This window comes from Microplitis demolitor, chromosome 4 (assembly GCF_026212275.2).
Source record: "Microplitis demolitor isolate Queensland-Clemson2020A chromosome 4, iyMicDemo2.1a, whole genome shotgun sequence".
Classification (NCBI taxonomy): Eukaryota; Metazoa; Arthropoda; class Insecta; order Hymenoptera; family Braconidae; genus Microplitis; species Microplitis demolitor.
The window spans coordinates 20,213,765-20,237,412 of NC_068548.1; the positions used below are offsets into that span (position 1 = coordinate 20,213,765).

Here is a 23,648-nt window from a genome sequence, read left to right on the forward strand (position 1 = left end):
CCGGCATCCACACAAATACCCTCGGAACATTCACTCACACATTCGAGCACACCTTCACCAACACTGACATCTACAGTACACAATGAAAACGACGTCGTGTGCTGGTATCCTACCACCTTGGTACCCGGCTATACCGTAATCGAGGCGGCCGGTGCACGCCATAGGCCGGCACTCTAGGCAGCTCCTCGGGGACCATTGCGGCAGTGGCCTGGGCCGCCTCCTCATGAGCAGACTCTTGCGCTCAGGCTCGGCGTTATTTTATTACTTTATGCTTAACTATATTCTTGTGTGTTGACGTTAAAATTACCAAGCAACTTGCTCTACCGTGTATATTATCTATTATTTTTGAGTGAAAAATCTACTCCAGATGACTGGATTTTAAAACAGATTGTGAAAATATAAGAACGTGGATTATTTTAAAGGAAAATTTTAAACGCGGTTTCGTAGTAAATGATACGGATCGTTGCGTCTTTATCCCACTACTACCAGAGGCATATACGGGTTGCGTGAAAACCCGAGTCTGGAAACGAGTTGAGAGCAAGCACGTTGGAGAACTTGGTGTCGTTTGCCTCGGCTAAATGTCAAGCGGATTGAAGAAGGTGAAGTGAGGTGGACAGTGAATTCAGCTGTTTAGTCTCATGTTTACAGTGATACGGACACAGTGAAGTAGAAGTAGTACCAGTACCAATACCGGTACCAGTTGTTACAGTTTATTTTTTATAGTAAATTATAAAATTATGATTAATTGATAGCTTTTTAAAATAATTTACTGTGCAGAAAATATTGTGAGCTGAGTCGCTGAACTGTTTAACAGCACAAGTCAGCAGTTAACTTGATATTTGACACATGAGAGTCAGCGGTGGACACTCGCGAGTGTCTCGATCGCGTCAACATCTGGTAGCGATCGAGCGCGTGTGCGCATTCTTGGTACCGAGTACGTGGCGCCTCGATTTCTTCCTGGAGTACACGAAGATCATGTGTCTGCTTTAGAGTTCGTTGTATCCCTTACGTTTTTTTTTCTGCATTTTTTTCGTATCCTCATTCTTATTTTTCTCCGTCATCTTTATTCTTGTTCTTATTCTCATTCCTCAGTCTCTTATTCATTTTAAATTTACCTTTTTAGTAACTCGCTCGTCTTTCTTTTGGTTCCGCGTCGTGCTTTCCGGGTTCAACGGTGTGCATCCTACTGGACAAGTCTGTATACAGATGTGACGACGATTATCAAGAAGAAACGGCACCGAAACCAAAACTTAAACTTAAACTTTTTAATCAGGAACAAGGAGAGACGAGGATGACAATCATAAGGATAATAATGATACTGATTGTGTTTCTACTGGATGACAACTGTTATGGTGGCGATAGTGATGATCAGTGTCGACGCGAAAACCCATCGATAAACCTTTGATATTTAGTAAATATAATATATATCTATATATATATACTTATTCCCATACTTATTATACAAGTGCGTGTATTACCACTTTCCCTTCGATGATTTTACTTGTTTACTCGTTAACTACCATTTTTACTTTTTACAACAACTTGTAACGCGAGTTAGTTTTTTTTTTTATTAATTAATCATCAATTAAACTAATGCATTTGTGATTACTCAAGTGATTATTTATGAAACGATCAAATAAATTTAAACAATTGTGGACACTAGTGACCTGGGCTTAAGAACTCATCTCCATCCGTACAAACACAGGTTTGTATATATGTCTATCTATATATGTATATTTATTTTACGTTACGTACCTTCTTTTATGCGCAAAATACAATTGAGTTTTGGAACCAAACACCAGATTTATGCCTGGTATTATTTAAAGAAGGGCGTAAACTCGTATGTGCTCGGCGTAACAACATTAACCGTTAGAGAAACGTGACACACGTGGCATTACTCTAGTACTCTCAGTAACCCCTTGTATTATTACTTCTTTACTCCAGATTGAGTGTCTAAAAATAAAGTTTAAAAAAAAATGGTTTTTTTTTACACAGAATAAAATGATTTTTTGATGGAAAAAATTTCCAGGCAAAAAAAATTTTGATACTCGTTAGCTGACGTCTAATAATTTTTGATTTTTTTTAAAAACTAAATTATAAAAAAAAAATATTTAGGAAATTGAATTTAGAGTTGTTTTAATTTTTTTACATGCGCATATTTTTAGTTTTTTTTTTTAATTGACTTGTGAAAAAAATATTCAAAAATTGTTAATTGTCTGCTAACTTAAAGATCATAAAATTTTTTGTACACAGAAAAAAAAGATTTCGTGATGAGAATTGAAGGGAAAAATTTTATTAGGTCTAGAAAAAATTTCGTCTTCAAGAAAATTTTTTGCATCAAGAAATTATTTTTTTCTGCGCACAATAAAATATAGAAAAATAACTTGGTTGCATCTATCTGTATATATATGAGTATGTAGATGTGTATATATAGCTTTAGCAATATTACAACATGGTACGATGAACACCGTAGATCTCAGATCGTTAGTTTTGATTTTTCCCTTATGAAAACGCACGAGCACTGTGCCACTTTCACGATCTTTGCTCCTCTACTTGCAGATAATCTACGTGTACATTAACGTTAGCACAGTGCAAGTATATATCTATATAAAATGCTGAGCCGCAATTTCTTTGAGGATAAATCACAAGCGTGATATAATGTATCAACAATGTAAAAACCATATATATTTATATATTCAGCTTTATTACAATATATTATAAGTTTCGAATTTAAAAAATGGATACAACTAAATCTATGATAATTAATCGTCTCGATGTATTTACTTGGCATTAATTAATGTTATTTATAATGAATAAGATAAGCGATTAGTTGTGTGCAGGACATTATAGAGAGACAGGTGCATGTCTATTTATCGAAGAACTAAACACGACTTAGTATCGGGGATCGCGGATCTAGGAAACTGTTTTATTCTATTCTACTTTATTTTTTCGCTCTTATTTTAATTATTGTTATGTAACAGCAAGGACCCGTGGTCGTAATAAATAACAATAGGAGGCTGGTTAAATTCTCTCGAGTTTATTTTACTCGGAATATATATACATATAAATTTTTTATATATTTAATAGTATAAAAAAAAATATATATATATATATTTATTATCTTGTGAAAAGTTTTGAGAAAATATCTGATTGTGGAACATGGGTCGTGATTAAGATGTGGTTTGTTTCACAGCATGGGTTTTAAAAAGATTAATTTAATATAAAAAAATATATATGTATGTGTATGTGGGTATAAAAGATATGTAGCCATTATGGACGTATACAAAAATAACACAAAGCTATTTAATGAATAAATAATTCTCGGAGAGATTTATAAATAGTAGCTGGTATAAAGAATTTACCAGTTGGATTCATCAACATCAACATCATCATCATTATCATTATCATCATCAAGCCCCTTAAGAGATCTGGTTTCTCTGATGATTACACAATGTATTCAGCGATATAAAACAACATCCAAACGTGAGATCGATCCGCCGATCGATAATTGACACAGTTGATTTCACTGGAAGTATCTAAAATTTTTATTATATTTTTTTATTATTAATATTACATTTTTATTTTACCAAACTTATGAACAAGTCACTGTAAAATATTACCGGGGTAAATCTGGAGTGGATAAATTTTTATTTATTTAATCCCCACGGAGTGAAATTTACTCTGTAAAAATCGGAGTCTGAATTTTATTAAAATCCGCATTCATTCAAAATTTAATCCGCGTTCTCTCCCTAAATTTTTACAGTGTACCCCGAAGGGAAATTTAATTTAATTTTGAAATTCCACTTTTGGATCAAATTTACTCCTAAAAGGAGTTTATTCAGGGCCGGATTTAAACTTAATGCCGTCCTGGGCACCGGAGAAAAATTCGCCCCAATACTTTATTTTTCAAAATTTTGCCGCCTTAAAAAATTTGCTGCTCCTAGTGTAAATCCACCGCTGAGTTTATTTTTAAACAAAAATTCCGAATTGGAGTGAATGTGAATTTAAATAAAATCCAGTTCACTCTGAATTAATTCCGAATTTTTTCCAGTGCAACAATAAAACATATAAATAATATATGTATTAAATATAACCAGTATTAATTGCGTGAGCTTTCGCAGGTAATAAAAAAAATTGTAATTAGTTAAAAATTCCTTGTGTCCACAATCCGCGACCGCGTGATACTGAATTAATTATAATCGGCACCAGTGTACAGAGAATAATAAAATAAAAAGAAATAAAATAAACCAATGAGAGCCCAGGATGGCGTTACACTTTGTTGTTATCGACATCCAGATATAATACAGAGCACGCGGGCACGAGTTTTGTGAGCAATAACGCGGCAACACTCATCTCTGTACACATTACACCAGGTATTAGTGTAATTATTTTTATCCTATGGCTCTGCACGTAACAGGGTCACTCAGGCCCGCATCCAGCTCTCTTATTTCTTACCAATATACACCTAGAGTGCATTCTGTATATAATGCAGATATATATATAAAATAGATGTGGACGTAATCGTCATTATTATTACTATTATGAGTACGTGAATCTTACCAGCACTTATAGAGATTAGAAAATCGGCGCATCAAAAGACTCTATAGAAAAAAATAAATAAATAAAACCGGCATCAGGAAATTGGCTTAACCTTCCTGAAATATATAATAAAATATATAAACCGTTATAGCTTTTATGGTGGTGTAAAAATATTTTCCATCATATACTTTTTAGGATAAATCGAATTTCCAGTATAAATACTTGGGAGTTTTTGTTGATGATGGTGGGGATGATGGTGGTGGTGGTGCATGGACTGGTATATCTGAAACTCAAGGAAACAATACAATAGAAATGATAAAGACTCTATGGATTGTATTAGTGTCAGGGTTGGCCGACTGCACCGATCCCACGGTTACAAGATGGGTATCTCCGTCGTTTGGTAGTTTCCTTTGTTTTGGCCACGGTATCGGTCGACTTCCTGCTATTTTATACTTCCCTGGGCGACGTTCTGTGCCGGGAGTAGAAAAAAAAATTAAAAAAAAAAATAAAAACAAGAAGCGAGGATCCCATCGGTTTCTTGTTGTCTCGTTACAAGTACTGATGTTGTATTTACTCGGTTGTTCTATGGAGTACTGAGTACTCGTGCCGCCACGCTCTCCGCTATTCAAAAGACCGGCCGAAGACACACATCCAGACAGACGTACATGAGTTAACGCTGGAATGAGTTAAAGTTAAATAAAAATAAAAATAACAAAAAATTGATGAGGTAAAAAGGTAGATTGAAAAAGTATAAAAAAAATAAACAAAGAGATAAAGAATGAGTTAACCGTTAAACTCTAGTTTTAAAGCTAAAGAGAATTCCATGAACGTCGAAACACTAAACCCGCGAGGCGATTTCGTGTGCGATCTAGTTCACGATTCACGACACTCCCATTTACTTATTTAAATCCATTGATCACGGACTTCATTTTTTTACTCCCACTTCCTTCTATCGCTACCTCTTGCTAAATCCTTCAAATCACGTTTTTTTTTTTTTTTTTTTTTTTTTTTTTTTTTTTTATTTTTTTTTTAGTCATTTTTCAGTCCGTATTAGTTTTAAATATCAATTATTTAAGTCTGTTGCGTAAAATAATAACCCTGGGCCGTTAAATATTAAATAAATTGAAATAATAAAAAAAAAATATATATATATATATATAAAACGCGTTGCTTTCGAAATACTGGTGACTATTTAAAGTGACCTATACTTGTGTACCGATACTTTGTGTCAGTAACTTAAATTATTGATGTTAATCTTTTTTTTCTGCTTCATTGCCTCAAGATAACATTTCATTTGCCTCACAACAGACGCTGAAAAATAATTCTAAACAATTTCCCTTTCTGCTCCACAGCTTACTGTAATTTCGTACACGTCTATAATATTCCAAAGAAGTACTTAAAAAAACAATATTAACAAAAAAAAAAAAAATATAAAAAAAAATTAAATTGCAACTCTCAGGCTGTTTTAGAAGTCAAAGTATAATTTCCCAGTACACCAACACCACAATACTCACTCCTCTGTACACTACACCAGAGAAATTTACTAAGCTAATGTATATACTGTAATGGTACATGTTGATGATATTGAGAACGTTGAATATAAGTTAACTATAAAAATTGAATGCCTCTAAAGAGTATAGATGAGTTCGCAAAGGGAAAACGTGGTCGTCGTTCATGGGGTTAGCTCTTTCGAGCATCAACTCTCGTGTTCTCGTGTACCGGTGGTATGGGTTAAAATGCGTTGGCGGCAAAGAGAAATTTTGCGGCTTTATCTACACTACATAGACAGTACGCAGTCATCAAGACATGATATGATACCAGTGTATACATATATGTGTTAGCTCTTGTGCGTTTACTATACAAGGGGTTGTAATATACGAGTACTTGTCTCTGTTACAACGCAACTTATCCTATCTCCTATTTAATTTCTCCGTATACACAATATTATATCTTATATAAATATTTTATAATGTCTAAGGTCTTGCAGATGGTTTAAGGCCGCGTGGCTTTTTCCTAACACGTTACACGCACCTTTTATATACTAAATTTATATACATACATTTAGCCATTAAAACGGGATTTATCATTTATGATAACGCACACTAAAGTTTGTACGATGATATATATTCCAGGTTATTGCTACATCCTTTAAATCTACTTAAACAAACTTATATTCTTAAGAATGAGAAGACTACGACCTAGTGTAGTAATCCGTGTTGTTAAACCTACGCTTTTAACAGTATTATACTTTAATAGCTCTCTTATATAATATTTTTTTTTTTTTTTTTTTTTTTTTTTTACAGTGTGCATTTAAGTTATGTAGATGATTTAACATTTAAATTTTGTTTATTGTTTATCATTATTGTTATTCAATTTAGAAAGACTAATGACAATGGCTAAGCTAATAAATAATAAATACATATATATATATATATATATATGTGTAAGTACATTGTTCGGTAAATTTAATTGACTTATTTGAGAATTTAAATGACGATGACGATGACGAATGTGATAGGTAGAGAGGAGGAAGAATAGAATAACGAGACATGAGCAACGAGCGTGACTCGAACCGATGCATGCTCGTTGTCATCGGTATGTCAATTTCGCAAGCTCTCGGTTTTGTTGTTTCTGTTGGTGTTGTTGTTGCTGGATATACAGAACAGCCTCTGACGCCAATTGTACTGATAAACTCGTGCTGTCGGTTTTATTATTATATATATACCTATTGCAGTGAAACTGTATAAGCTATACGAAAAAAAGGATTTCTTATGAAAAAAAAAAAAAAAAAAATTCTTAGGAATAGAAAAAAGCGTTTTGAGTCAAGAAAATATTTTTGAAAACAACCAAGTCAAGATTTTCTTGTTCATCCGAGAAAATTGAGGTTTTTAAAAATACTTTCTTGAATTAATAATATTTACCTTCATAGAACTTTTTTTTCTGTGTAGATGCAGATAATTTTTGAGTAAAAATTACACTTAAAGTTTGGTACTGTAATAACATCTAGCCAGTAGATAAATTTTTACTGTTCTTAGTAGAGATTGCACTTCATTTACATGGTATCAAGTAGCATATTTTACTATGTGCATGGGAAAAATTTAAATGTTTACCACATGTCCACACGGTATCAAACTTTTTGGGTAATTTTTAGTAAAAATTTATCTGCGTGTTGCAGAAAATTTTTTCTTGCTTCAAGAAATTTTTTTTTTCTATTCAAAATACATAAAAAAATTTTCCGGGGATGAGTATAAAGTCAAAGTTTAGATCTATGCAAGTATACAAGAGAATTTACTGGTGATTTGAATGGAGACACAAGCGATATCGCTGGCTACTGATCGTGTACCAATGTTGAGTTACATCAATCAGTAGTGTGGTTTTTAAATTTATTTATGTTTATTAATCATTATTTATTAGTAATAATATGATGAATATGCTCAGCGTTTATTCATAAATGCTAAACAGCTAACGAGGATTTTATGAATTGCGCAACGACAGACATGATTGAGAGTCATAAAAGTGGAGTAGAAAATACCCGGACGCGAAATATTGTATATGTTTATATGTATATGTATATGTATGTAAATGTGGATGTGGAGAGTAATAATAATAATGGTAATAATAAAAATAGTAATTTCTACTTATTATATTAACACAAAGACTAACGTGAGTGGTTATAATTCTTAACATCATATTATACAATATACTTTTCAATGCTTATTAACTATTGCATTAATAAATTTTAATCTATTTTTCGGCCGTAAAAAATTTTATTTTCAGTTTTTTTTTAATCAACGTAGTTAAATATTAATGAAAAAAATGATTAGCTAAACTCATAATTTACTCGAAAATTAAGGAGTTTTTTTTTAATGATTTCTTATAATAAAATTTTTTTCTGCAATAATTATTTATTAAGTAGTTTTTATAGTTCGTATATTCATAAAGAAATTTATTAAAAACCTATTTAACAAATTATCAAATAATTAAAAAAAAAATTTAATTATTAAAACATTGAAGTTTCAATTTTTTGTTTTAAAAAAAAATTACTGTGATTTTTATTTTTTGCACGATAATTATCAACAGTAAATTCCATAAATATGATATAAATTTTGTGTAAAAAATTTAAAAACATATTTTTTTTTAGCAATTTGTTCTTTAAAAAAATGTAATTATAATTCCTAATAATTTTTCATTAAAGCTGATAATATTTTCACGGCTAAACTAATTTTCTTTCTATAATCCATCGTAAAATAAAACATAAAAAAAAAAAAAAAACAAACGAATACCTCAATTAAAAAATTTTTTACATTTAAAAACACATAAAGCCATACTCGTGCATAATTACCGTGAATTCCAATAATTTTTTCATCAATCTACTTATGAGCAATCACAACTCGAATATTTCCAAATCTCTACATATTTTTTTACTAAAAATATCCACATAACAACTAAATAAATATTCATATTAAATATCTACTTTCGTCGTACGTCAACCAGGTGAATAAATAATTTTTTGATCACAAATATTGATCAGCTTATGGAATTTAAAAATTAAAAACATAATCTACCATATCAAAATAAATATTTTAAAAGGGATTACGATATAAAACGGATTATATATAAGTGTTTGTAGCTGATAAATTACACAAGACAGGATTTGTGCACGTTCATGCTCTCATAGATAAAACCCAAGAACGATCATTGGGCCACAACACATATATATTATTATATTCCACAGCATTGTTGCAGGGAAACTATATATAATAATATAAGTATGGCATCTAGCAAGTACTGGTGCCGTGCTAGAACAAACGTAGCCTGGTGTATTTACCAGTACTGGATAGCAGCACAGACATCTTGAGGCAACGTTGTGTTGCTAGTACTGGTGCTGGTGCTGGTGCTGGTGATGCTGGATTGCGCAACCCTACATCTAACTCTTGTCCCTACATACAACACGCATAGAGCCACATAGCTCGAGACGTGGACTTGTTTAACGGATGTATCATATATAGTTACATTAGGCTACATTTATATATACATATATACAGGTAAACCCGCAATCACAGATCCCACGTCAACAAATGTCAGACTCAAAGTCTTGTCGTTAAACCGTTCGTACAATGATTGACGATCCCACTGTTATTGTACATTGTATGTACCATATAACATATATATACGATATACCGCCAGTACAAACTCGGTAACTGTAAAAATTTATGAAAATATATATACAAATGAGTCCTTATTTATTTAACGTCAATCAAAAAATTCTTATAACACTTATCGATTAATATAACGTTTAAAAATATTTGAATAAAAAAGCCATTAAAGAAACGAAAAAAAAAAAATAATAATAATAAATTATTAAAAATAAAAAATATGATATTAAATTGTCTGTAGATTACGATACAGCTTGTGTCTGAGCGCATTGCATAATAACTACTTTGAGAAAATAAATCGGTCGACGAGGCGTGGTCGATCCCAAAAGACTGCGTACTGCCCCGGATTTCCTTTTTTACTTTATGTGTCTCATACATTTACAAAGGTCTTTTTTTTTGTTTTATTATTACACATATTTTTAAATTCATATACAAACCCCGCGGTGAATTTATACCTTGTTAATTGTCAATTAGTTGATTAAACGATTATTATTGAAAGAGATATACGTGGTATGATGATATATATCGGTAGTGTGATATTAAATCAAGGTGTGAGTGAAAAAATTTATGAATTATAATACAGAGAATTTGAGATGAGAGAAGGAGAGACAGAAGGAAAGAAAGAAAGTTTTATATCGCAAGTATATACGCGATAAATAATTCTCATGCGAAAAAAGAAAAGAGAACGGCCTTCACGTGGGCGTTCGATACATATGCACATATAAATGTATATATTTATTTATATATATATATATATATATATATATATATATATATATATATATATATATGTATATATGTAAGGCTGCTGACCGAGTAGTATTATAGATATACAGTCGGGAATAAGTATATAACGACAAAGAAGAACATACACACAACTCACACAGCAAGTAGTCTCGGTACTCTTGTACGTCCTACTTGTGGGACAAATAAACCATTTTAAATACCCACCGTTATAGCGTTCCGTTAATTCGTTAATTAATTAATGAATAACAAGTCAAGTACTTTTAAAGAATTACATCCTTGATCCTCATCCTCTTCATCTTATTTTTTTTCTTCTCATTTTAATTCTTATTCATCTGCATTCATACCTGCATACATATAACATGCACATATATTTGCAGATGTATGTGCACATAAATATGTGGATGTAGTGGGGCTGTTTCCGCAACAGTATTTCCACGTCAAAGATTCACCGGTGAATGAGTCATTGGCGGTGACAGCGGGTAAAAAAAGTCTTCATGACGATAAATCTCCCCACTTAAAAATGTAAACACGCAAAGTAAGGATTAAAAGAAGAGAAGTATAGACGCGTCTCGGATCTCGCGATATTTGTTTGCTCGTGGTAGCCAGCGTCTACAAACACACTTATAAAATTAAATTTATAAGTCAAATTTTTTTTCGTGATTCTGTTGTGTGACACGAGCGTTAAACTCTCGATTCAAAGGCCACGTACTTTTTATTTTATATAAAAGATACGGCTGTAAATTGTTATACATTATGTACCGTATCTGAGGAAAATAACTGAGAAAGTATTTTAAAAAAAACTAAATAACAAGAGAGAAAATAAAAACACTAATCGACTTTATATATCCCGATACAACTGACGTTTTTTTTTCCGTGTGTACATGAACGTGTCGAATGTGTAACACTTTCCACACACATCACATTAGTTCGCGCACTTTTATTTTCACAGACGTCTCTTTTGTGGTCGATACGCGTTATTATTATCATTATCATCATCATCATCATCATTATTATTGTTATTATAAATATTATTATTATAATGTTGGTCGTGATTTAGCCCACTTGCTTGTTGCCAATTAACGAGCATGACTCTGCGACTCTCACTCTTTTATTTGTTAAAAAATATCAGCTGCTTCTAATACTTTTTCTACTCCTCCTCCTTTTCCTTCTTTTCCTCTTTTTCCTCCCCTTATTTTCTTATTAATATGTTTCAAATCCAATATCGATGTTTTACAGCCTCCGTTCTCATACTCACCGTAAAATATTTAATTTAACAAAAAAAAAAAGTAACAAAGTTAACATAGACCTTTATTATTTAACGGTGAGCTCAAAATTATAATTAAAATATACCGGGATGGCTTTAAGTGTTCGTGACTGATTTACGTTTATTATAATCACGGCACATATAATTACATCCACCGGTAATTAAATCTTCAATAAAATTGTAATGAAAAAAAATTTTAAAAATTAAATTTATTTTTTTTTTGTAAATAATTCGTGTTAACTTACGTGGAAACAATGACCATGTTCCTTGACTATTAGAGGTTTATAAAAAGGATATAAATTATATATATATATATATGTATATGTATCTAGCTATCGACAGGTAGGATAAACTAGTGTCAGATAAGCTGCACTTGCTGCAGTGGATAAAATTGCATAATAATTCTCGTTAATGTCGCAAGTATCGTGGCAAGATTTTCTGCGGGTAATATATATAAACATAATCATAAATATATGCAAAAAATATGTGTACACATCCTGCCTTGAAAAAAAGTATTCCGCAATAATTTAAAAAGTTTTAAATCTGGAGTACACATATACTTATACATTAACTCGTTATTCTGACGCGTTCCTGTATATTAATTGTACAGAACGTATGATAACCAAATAAACTTGTACGGAGTCAGATATAGTGCCTGAGGTGAATCGTCGACGACCGCAGAGTTTCTGCGGAGCCGAGTACGTCAGAAAAGACGTTTAATTACCCGTAGCAAGTGGGTTAGGGGGACTATGTTGCTCGGGCGTGCTTCAATTACGATCTCAAGAATTTCATAATTTTTTAATTGTACCTCCTTCTTCTTCTTTTCCTTATTCTTCATCATTGGCTCTTTGTTCGGCCTCCTTTAATTCTTTACCCAGCTACCGCTACTCCAACTGTAGCATTTTAAGTTAACCTTTTTTTTTTTTTTGGTTTTCTTATTTCATTTAAACTACAAAGAAATGATCGCATTTAACTCTCTTGCCTTTTTTATTGTTATTATATTTCTTTCGATGAGTCACGTTCATTATAAATATCTATACACTAAAAAAAAAAATAATATTAATTTAGGTGTAATATTGAAGACCCATACGATCCATATCGAAAAATATTTATTTATTGGTAATATTTTTTCACAGATGGGACTAATTTTTATTTTTAAAAAAATTGTCAGTAAAATATATATAGACTGTAAAAAATCGGGAACGAATTCGAAGTGACTACGGATTTATTTAAATTTGAATTCACTCCGAATTTAATCTGCCTTTACTCCGAAAATTTTTTACAATGTAACTGCCAACTTATTATAACCAATTAATTAAGATGATACATGAAACCAGTAAAATATTACCAATAAATTAATTTAATTTAATATGAACCGGATGTGCCTTTAATTGCACAAATTATAAGTACCGATCAAAAAAAAAATAAATATGTTTTAACGAACACACTATAAAAAATTTTCGAAGTGAACGCGGGTTAAATTCGGAGTGGATGACTATTTAATCACCGGAGTAAATTTTACTCCGAAGAGTTTATTTTGAAAAACTTGGTATTTACTCCATATGCCGAGTGATTTTTTTTCAAACTTCGATGGAGTGAATTTGGTTTTAAATAAAACCCGTAGTCAGTCTGAGTTCACTCGCGATTTTTTACAGTCCATATGTATATTGAAACTATTAACGATAAAAAAAAAATAATAATCAGTGTGCTGGTAAAGTTTGATTGAGATAAACCAATCGAGCGTCTCGCGTGCAATGTCTCTATGGAGAAAGTATAACGCCGCAGTTCTACGTTGATTCCATTGGGTCAAGGCAAGGTCGTAGTCAGCACGATCGATTGTTTCCCATCGATATTACTATTGATAATAAATCCTATCATGATAATAAACTTTATTTCATTAAGTATTAACTATTATTTTTTGCTTGATATTGTTGTTTAATGTACGTTTAGAAAAATATTTTTAAAAAAATAAAAATAATTATTATTTAAGAGATCTGTCTTTACTATACCAGCTTTTTTTGTTGACCTATTGATACGATAAATCACTTTATAATTTAAATTATCATTTAAATGTATATAAATAAATAAATAATATATGTGTAATTAATTATTGGACATTTAGTATGTAAAGAAAATTTATAATTAATTGAGAAATAATTTAAACTTCAGAGCATGAGTTGATGCTTTTTTTTGTTCATTATTTTTATTGATAATAAGGTCAGCTTTTACTTAAAATATTTTTATGATGAAGATGTATCTCTGCAATAATTTTTTCTTGGACATTATTTTTTACGGTAATATTTATTTTTTTTTTTTTTTTTTTTTTTTTTTTTTTCATTAAATTGGTGTGTACAAGCTGCCAACGAGGTTTATACGAAAGAGACATCGCGTGCGCGGTAGCTCGAGGGCAAAAGAAGAGATCTTCCAGAAAACAACAAGAGTGGCAAAAAAATAATCCCCGAGAAAAATATTTATAAAAATAAAATAAAAGAGAGAAGGAAAACGTGATTGTAAATAAGAAAGAAAAAAAAACGTAAATAAGCGGTTGATATTCGTGCAAATGAAGCGATAATACTGCGCGCAACTCATCATTAAGGTTTATAAAGACGATCGTAAAAGTTTGCCAATTTTCGTTTTGAGATGAACATTTTTAATGCCCTTGCTCTTTCACTCTGAAAGTAAACCACTGGCGGTGAATTTTGTTCATTTCCTTTCTTCATCTTTCTTACTCTCAGTCTTTTGTTTGAATAATTCATCACTTACACAGCAACATTAACATCAATCATTAAATATATCAACAATCAATAAATGTAGTAACAGAAATTTAAATTTACAATATAAAAATTCGTTATACCGATCCATAAATCACCATCTCTTGTTTAATATTTTATTTTATTAAACTCTTTATTATTATTAACGTTCCTAAAGGTCCAGAGTACAAGACTTAAAAGCACACGTGTGTGACCTTTTCATCATCATACCGTACCCATATATATAAATATATTTTATTTTTTAAAACATAAACATCACAGATCACCATAATGTTTCTTTTTTTCCTCTTCTTGTTCTTGTCCTCCTCCTCCTTCTTCTTCTTCTTCTTAAAGTATTTTCTTTATCTTATTTGTCGGCTGAAAAAAACAATTTTCATAAATATTTCGATCCGCGTGTTTTTGTAAAACCCGTGAAAAATAGTTACATTAGTTATCGTCTTATACATATAATAAAATATATACGTTTTAAAAGATACATATATATGTATAAGTTTTTCTCATGATGGTTTATATACCTGGGGAACGGAGATCTCATTAAATTTCGACTGACCGTAACCGGACGTGAGTATTTTAGTACGTTGGCAAGGTTTTTTTAGTGAGTACGGACGTTCATTAAATGATACCCCAGGCCAATAAGTCTGATGGTTATTCTGTTGTGTACAGTACAAACCCAAAGTTAAGTGAGTAAGTAACCATCTCCGATGATTATTTTTCGACAAGACCATTTCTTCATGTCATGCCGATCAAGCCTTCATACGTATTTATTTATACACATCTATATTCATACATTTATATGTATATATATATATATACAAGTAGTATATATTTTAACCGGTAGTCTTATTAACAATGCCAATCACACATTACTTTTTGCTCCAATATCCATCCCATTCAAGACACCATACAAGTAATTGACCAGCCTCATTAATGTTTATCTCCTCGACTTTTTATTTCCTCTCCTTTTTACAAAAACTTAAATTTGTTATATATATATATACATCGAGTGATAATAATGGGGAGAATATGTCCCGTTAATTTTATCATCCTTCAGCACCTCAGCCGAAACTGTATCAAAAAATAAAAACCTATTGAGAAACGGAGCTCGGACATCCGGGTATCCGGGCGGGGGCTTGCTTACTCTTACACTCATGCTCAATAAAGTAAAGAGATCTCTTGGCAATACAGGTAAGACAAGACAAGACAAGAACCAAGAACCAATACACGCCAAGAAATAACCAGGTAGGCAAGGCTGTGGCATTTACCGTCGTCCTCTACCTTTCTCTCTTTTCCTCGTGTTAAAACCTACCTTACCAATACTTAAGCTCATACTTACACTTACATTTATATATTATATTATATTATATTATATATTGCAGCTCAGTATACTCTGATACTTACCTGAGAAAATGAGTGTGGGACATTTACATGTACACATAAATACCTACGCTGGCACAGGTTAATACAGTGTATGTACCTCGGTGTTTAAATAAGCTACAGTGCGTTATAGAGAATCGGTTGTTTAGTTGTTGTATCTTGTAGGAAACCAAAGTTGCGCAAGTAAACTCTATGCAGCGGCAATACACCACGACCACGAGAGATCGAAAGATCTGTTGAGCCAGCAGGCATTGCTCGGTAAGCTGATACAGCGGGTGTCCTATTTTTACCGACACTTTTAAATCATCCTCGATATTTTTACCTGTCCAACAAAATATATATCATATTAGTTATTCCATTGGAGTATAAGTAGCTGACAGAGTTCCTGGGTGAGTTGAAGGAACATGGGGAATAGATACTTTGGTTTATTGTTTATTGTTGTGCTCCAAGTGTAAAGTAGAAATGGAAAGCATATTTCTCATTAGTTAATAGACACCCAGTATAGATATAGACAGATATATTTATATATATATATATATATATATATATATATATATATATAAAAGTCCATACTACATAGTGCACCATAGTTGTAGTCGTTGCGAATTTATACGCGGATACAGTGCGTTCCCACGAGTTAACTGCGTCAGCACTCGGTGGCATAGCGTTCAAATGTATGCGAATCTGGTCCTCGAGGTCTCCATTTAGTTTGTACATTTATATTTATATATAATATGGTATTTTCGCATTATGTACTACAAGCCACAAGAAACAACGGCAACGTGTATCGCGAATATAAAATATGGAACGAGAGCTATGCGTCCAGCAAACAACAAAACCAATCCACAGGCTACTAGCCAAAGCCTTACACACGTGCTTTCTACATTGCTGGAAGCATCGCACGTTGTATAAATAATGTATAGGATATTATTGAGAGTGACGAGGCACAATAAAAAAATATATATATATACATATAGATAAATGCCGGAATAATTATAAATAATAGTCGAAAAAGCATAGCACACCACATATACAGCGTCTGCATATCAGACAGCAGTGGACCAATAACGGTTTCACGAGGTTATACTCCAAACCGGTTTTTTTTTCTTATATATATACCTTCTTGTGATGTTGAGAAGAAATGCCGAAGCATTTCACAATATATATAACCCACTATTGCTATTGGCTCCTACAATTTTGTTCTATAAATCTTTCTGACATGACGGATCAAAGTTTTCTGAAATTTAAAAAATTATAATAAACATAAGTACCCTGGAGCTGTGGTGTATTATCGTAGATATTAAATATTGTAAAGTGTTCGGATAGATTTATTTAAAATCCTTGAAAAATAAAATAATATACATGAGTGATGGAAGTATAATTTCCATAACTTCCTTCTTTTGTTAATTTATTTAAAAATAATTATTATTTATTTATAATTGTAATTGTAATGATTCACCGAATGTTTCGTCTGGTTGCAGATAAAGTAATAACAACGCTGGCGATTCAAGGATGCCGTGGGCGATCGGCCGCGAAGATTCCCGACACGGTTGAGGGCCCAGGACCTGCGATCACTGGACTAGTACAAGGAAGCAAACACCAGTCCGATAACAATAACAGTAACGGTTATAAAAAAAATAATAATCATAATAATAAGAGTAAAAATAAGAAAGAAGAGAGGTGACGTTACGCCAGGTGCGACCATCGACAAAGGCAAGGCCGGTCCCAAGGATATGGACCTTACGGAGGCGTTTCCAGGCGGAAGCGACACCGCCGATGAACTCGGTAAGACCGACTTCTTCGACTTTGTCGTTTCGCCACTCTCGGCAGCTCCTTCCCACTGCAGTTCGGCTACCATCGATGACGACACTGTCAATTATCTCCAGCAACATCGTACGACACGTCGCGGTTTATATCTTCAAGATACGAGACGTGACGATCACGATGGACGGGAAATCCATACAACCTCAACTTCCTTCATAAAACAAGAAACAAATAATAATACTCTCACTGCCCTACCTCCAGTATCAACGATAACTGGCTCACTAAATCATCATGTACGCAATCACTGCATCCAGAGTAACGATCAGATCCCCATGGAGGCTGATTGTGATTACTGGGGCACTACCGATGACGGCAAAGATGGACAACAAACGTGTAATATTTTACTAGAAGATCTTAATAAATATTGCTGGTCTACGCATTCAAATCCTCAGTGTCGTGATGATGTTACGGACAATGATCCTCATCACCACAATCCACATCATCGGGTCAGTGGAGGCAATGATCGGCATCAGAATACGGACGGCGCCATTTACACGCTCACCGTACTAAATAATGAAACAAATTCAATGGATGGTTTAGATTGTTGCAAAAGTCCTGTCGCACAAACAAATGATTCTTGGACATTACGACCAAATTTAGATTTAGACGCGATATTAAATCTTGAATCAAGTCATAACGATGCTGATTCAGTACACGATGTACAAAATTCTGCTGAAATTGCGAGAAATAATGATAGGTATCATATTATATCGACTACGCCATCATCACAGTACGCTACTGATGACAGTGGTTTTGTTGAGAGCAAAGAATTATGTCGACAAAATAATAATAATAATAATAATAATAACAATAATAATAATAATAACAATAACAATAATAATAACAATAATAATAATAACAATAATAATAACAACAACAACAATGCGGGAGATAATAACAACGATTGGAAATTATCGGATCAAAATCATTTGCAAGAAGTGAGCGGTGATTCAGCAGAGAGTCTATTGAGAAATGCGCTACAGGGTAAATTGTACACAGGACCGACACAAATAACACTGCCATCATCGACCAAGTCTACTGGTATATCAGTATCCCTATCAACAGCCGGTTGTACAGCAACTGGGGCAGTTGCTCAAATAAAACAAGAGCCGCAAGATGAGTCGATGCACGGGTGTACCGAGGAAGATTTATTGCTATCACAATTGGACACCACGACATATCGTCCTGGTGATTATGAAAAACTTAAAAGTATTGCCAATGAAGTTGTTGAGTCTTACTGTAATTTAGAACCCGTTTGTAATGTGTCGGGTACTACAACGCTCATGTACACATTGGATCCAACAAGCGGTAGTCTTGGTACAATAACATTACCCGCAGAACTTGGTCAAGTGGGAACAGTTACTGTCGTGACAGCAGCTCCCCAGGATTTAATTGACCAGACTTCTGTCAGACAAGAAGATTCTGGCAACCAAATCCAAGTTGTTACTGCCAGGGCTATTGTTAGTAACAACACCGGGACTCCAGGTACGACGACGACGGCAGCCAAGCCGGCGAAAAAATATTCGAGGAAAAATAACCGGAACAACACGAGCAATGCGAATGGTGGGAGTGCGGGTGCTGCTAATGGTAATGCCGATGGTGGAAATCAAAATGCGTCTGGTAGTTCACCTAGTGCCACGGTACAGCGTAAGGAACGTTCTCTTCACTACTGCAACATTTGCCATAAAGGTTTCAAAGACAAATACAGCGTCAATGTCCACATCAGAACTCACACTGGAGAGAAACCGTTTGCTTGCTCACTCTGCGGCAAAAGCTTCAGACAAAAAGCTCACTTGGCAAAACATTACCAGACACATGTAACACAGAAGCCGAATGTTGGTAATGGAAGTTGCAGCTCTTCAGCTTCTACATCTAATTCTTCAAATTCAACGAGAGGAAGTCATGCTACAGATACTGCAGTATGCAGCCCCTCTAGCTAGTTGTCTTTTTTAAAATAATTAATAAAATCAATTATATTTGCGACTTAATAGACGAATTTTGTTGTTAAGAATTTAAAAAAAAATTTTTACTTTTAAATAAACTGTCATGACTCAGTGTCAATGCTCTCTATTTTGTGATGATTGAGATTTATTTTTATCATTTTTCTCTCTCAATTGTATAAAACGCACACGTTCATCAAACACACTAGTGGTCTCAAATATTTTTTTTTTTTTTTTTCATTACTTTATCAATTTTTAATTATCATTATTATTAATACTATTAATTATTTTTTTTAAGATAAGAATTAAATTTAAGAAATTTTTATTTCGCTTGTTATCTAATAGAAAATTTTTTTATTATTATAAATCACAGGTTTGGAGTGTAAATTTAGTTTAAAAAATTTCGTTACCAGGACTTAAAATTTGATCATGTTTTTTGTTTTTCTTATTTTTTTTTTTTTAATTATATAAATGAATGATTTATATTGTTATTTAAGTAATTAGTAGCATGATCTGTGATTTAGTTACATACTCACGAATAGTTTGATTATAAAAATACGTATAATTTCCCGCTTATTTTTGCAACATGGATTTTATGGGATAAATTGGCTACTTAAAATTTCATGAAAAATTTTGAATTTCCCGCGTTATAAATTAATCAAAATTTCGTTCAATTATTTTCTATTTACGAAAGATCTACAATAATTTTTGTCCAAACTTTTCATTGTCACATTTTGAAATTTAAAAGTCAGCACTTTTTTGCGCGGACTTTATTTAAATATTTAATTATAAAAAAATAAATTTTGAATTTTCAATACAAATTGGATAAAAAATTTGAATTTTGCCATTTTCCTTAATTTTTTTCGCGGTCGGTCCAATTCGCTCCCTTTTTTAAAAATTCTAGAAAGCTAAAATCCATTCAAAGCAATTGGATGTAAATATTTCTAAAAAAAATATCTCAATTGCATTTAAATAAATTTCTATCGCTCAATCTGTACGTATGTGAATAAAAATAGTAATAGTAAGAAGATATAAATAATTGAATGTAAAATGTAAAATTGAATATTTAAATCCTGAGATAATATTCAATTTTTCAATGTTCTTTGTAAAATGTCCTTGGAGATCCACAATACTCATTACATCTTATGCTAATAAGGTCACACAACCGTGAACAAAATTAAACCCTAACACAATTATCTGCTTCTTCAATAATAAATAAAATAATAATCACAACTTTATTTCTTACTTTATAAGGATACTTGTATTTTATTATTACTATTAATATTATTTTTAATTACCTGAAGTGTGTGTTTGTAAACGTGTGTAATTGTTCATATGTCATACGAGCAACAATTAATCGGATCTCGAAATTGTTTTATTTATTTCATTTATTTTATCTTTAATGTTTCTATTATTAATATTATTGATTATTAATTATTAGTAATAATTTAAATTTAAATAAGCATTTAAACGATTGACGTGGAAATTCCAAAAGAATTCGACCGATTAAAAATACTCATGGCTTTTTATATTTTTTTATGTCATGTATTGAATATAAATAATTTACCCTTTGATTTTTAAAGTATATTTATAAATAAATATATATATTAAATATTATAAATATATTAAAATAAACAACTAATGAAAAAAAAATGTAAGTGATAATTATATTGAAATGTACATTTGATAGGGAATTTTTTTTATACAAGTTACCATACACGATTTCGTTTTGTTTTATTTTTTATTACAGTATAAATTAATTAACTAATTACGATTAATTATTAATTATTAATATACGTATATAATTTTTTTTTTTTTTTTTTTTTTTTCAATTACAAAAGACAATAATACTCAAAGGCCCGAACAAAACCAGTATGGAATGATATTAACAAAACAATTAAACGAATTAATTATTAATGACTGAATGATGATATTAATGTTAATTAACTAAATAAATTATATGAAATTAAAATTTTTTACTTTACTGTATTGCGTCGGCCGATTACAGTACAAAAAAATACTGAAATTATTTAAAATGATTTATAAAAAATAATTGAATTAATTATAATATTAAATAAAATTATATTGTTGTGAATACGCAATGTTGCTTAACGAGTTCGTAATATATATATATTTATATAAATAATTAAATGTATTAGTTATATAAATCAATGGATGAACAAACGAATTAACGTACGTGCACAAATAATAAATTATTTTAAAAATTATAAATTTAATAAGGTAGACAAGTAGTAAGTAGTTTTTTTTATTAACAAGTAGCTCGGGTGTACAGTGTTCATGATAATTATAATTACGATAATTAATCTTTTTTTTTTTAATTTCCCTAGTTAAGAAAAACGATTGGAAAAAATTAAGAAAAAAATTTTTTAATTCTTCCATAAACTTTAAATCATTATAATTTTTAAACTTTAAATTTAAATCATTTTTAAAAGTTCAAAATCACCTTTTATAGATCCAATAATTTTGGGAGATTTTAAATTATTCAATTTTCTAAATACTTTACAATAATTTTTAATCACTAAACAATTGTGGAATTTTCTAACTGTTGAAAGACGAGAGGATTCGAAAATATGAAATTTTTTAAAATACTATTAGATACTTTTTAATTACTTATCAATAATTGAATTCCCTTTTGTATAGAGATTCAGAAAAATTTAAAAATAATAAAATTTTAAAATACTTTGAAATTTTTTATAACAACTAAATGATACTGAAATTTCGATCCGTGGAGAGATTTAGAGAAATTCAAAAATACTCGATTATTTTGAATACTTCCAAATACTTTTAAATCACTAAGTACCCAAGTCGCACACAGATGTTGGTTCTAGAAGACAGGAAATTTTTTCTTATCGCTAAGTGATGAAAGTTAGTTTGATTTCTGGAGAGATTTAGATCGATTCAAAAATATTCAATGCTTTATAATGCTTCCAAATAGTTTTCAATCACAAAAATTATTTAATCGCTTCGAATACTTTTGATTTTTATTGAGAATTCAAAGATTAAATTTTTTCTAAATCTTTTCCAATCACTTTTCTGATTCAGGGATTTAATTTTAAAATTTAAGTTGCACAATTTTGTGCACATTTGTTATTAAAGCCATCGCTTTATTTACTAACGTATCATATATGTAATTTGTTTTAATTATAATTATTTTTTTTTCTCAGTTACTATTATTATTATGTTAGTTATTATTATTATTACGATTGATATAGAAATAGTTATTTTGTAGATAGCTGAAAAAAAAGTATTTATGTGTAAAGTCGTTATGGTGAGCACGTCGAAAGTTCATCGGATTGTGATTCGTATTACGAGACGATATCAAATATGATCGTGAAGCCATTGGTGAGAGTTTACTGTTTTTTTTCTTTTTATTATTATTATTATATTATTATATTATAATTATTATTATTAATTACCATTTTTAATATTTTTTAATCAGTAAGTTAAACTTAATCAATATTAAATTTTCTTTGACTTTTTTTAAATAAACAATTTATCATTTTTTATTTTTTAGTTGTAATCGCATATCTATTTATTATATAGAAAATGTGATATTTCTCTGTAATGTTAAAAAAAAATAAATAAATGTGTAATTATGATTTTTTATAAGCTTTTAGTTGACGAAAAAATAGATAAATGATTTGTTGGAATTTTTATTTGTAAAAATTATTTTTTATTTCTATTACTTTAATTTATTTATTTAAATAAAAGATCGTTATTATTTTTTATTAATTATTAAAAAAGTAAAATTATATTTAAAATAAAATTTAATATTTTACACGATTAATACTCAAAAAAAAAATTAATTTTATTATTTTTCATTCAATAATTTATGTTCCATGAATTTTAGTATTTTTTTTTGTTATTCCAGTCACATGCATTATTAAAAAAAAAAAAATTTAAGACTAATTTTTGTAACCAAAAGTAGTCTGACAAGTAATTATTTAAAAATTCAAATAAATCAAATATTTTATTACCTCTTTATAAATAAACCGAAAGATTTTTCTTACTA

General features: G+C 30.8%; 1 protein-coding gene across 3 annotated transcripts; it reads left to right on the plus strand.

Moving 5' to 3' along the window:
- The first annotated feature begins 218 nt into the window (after nt 1–218).
- LOC103568153 (probable serine/threonine-protein kinase DDB_G0282963) lies at nt 219–19,809 on the plus strand. 3 transcript variants are annotated; one of them, XM_008544874.1, is made up of 3 exons: nt 15,865–15,943; nt 16,017–16,109; nt 17,333–19,809. In XM_008544874.1, the coding sequence occupies exon 3, from the start codon at nt 17,585–17,587 to the stop codon at nt 19,613–19,615; it is 2,031 nt and encodes a 676-aa protein (XP_008543096.1). In that variant the 5' UTR covers nt 15,865–15,943; nt 16,017–16,109; nt 17,333–17,584; the 3' UTR covers nt 19,616–19,809. The 3 variants fall into 3 exon arrangements, with proteins under 3 accessions (XP_008543095.1, XP_008543096.1, XP_008543097.1); XM_008544873.1 differs by lacking the exons at nt 15,865–15,943; nt 16,017–16,109 and adding an exon at nt 219–1,705; XM_008544875.1 differs by lacking the exons at nt 15,865–15,943; nt 16,017–16,109 and adding an exon at nt 16,131–16,240.
- The last annotated feature ends 3,839 nt before the right edge of the window (nt 19,810–23,648 follow it).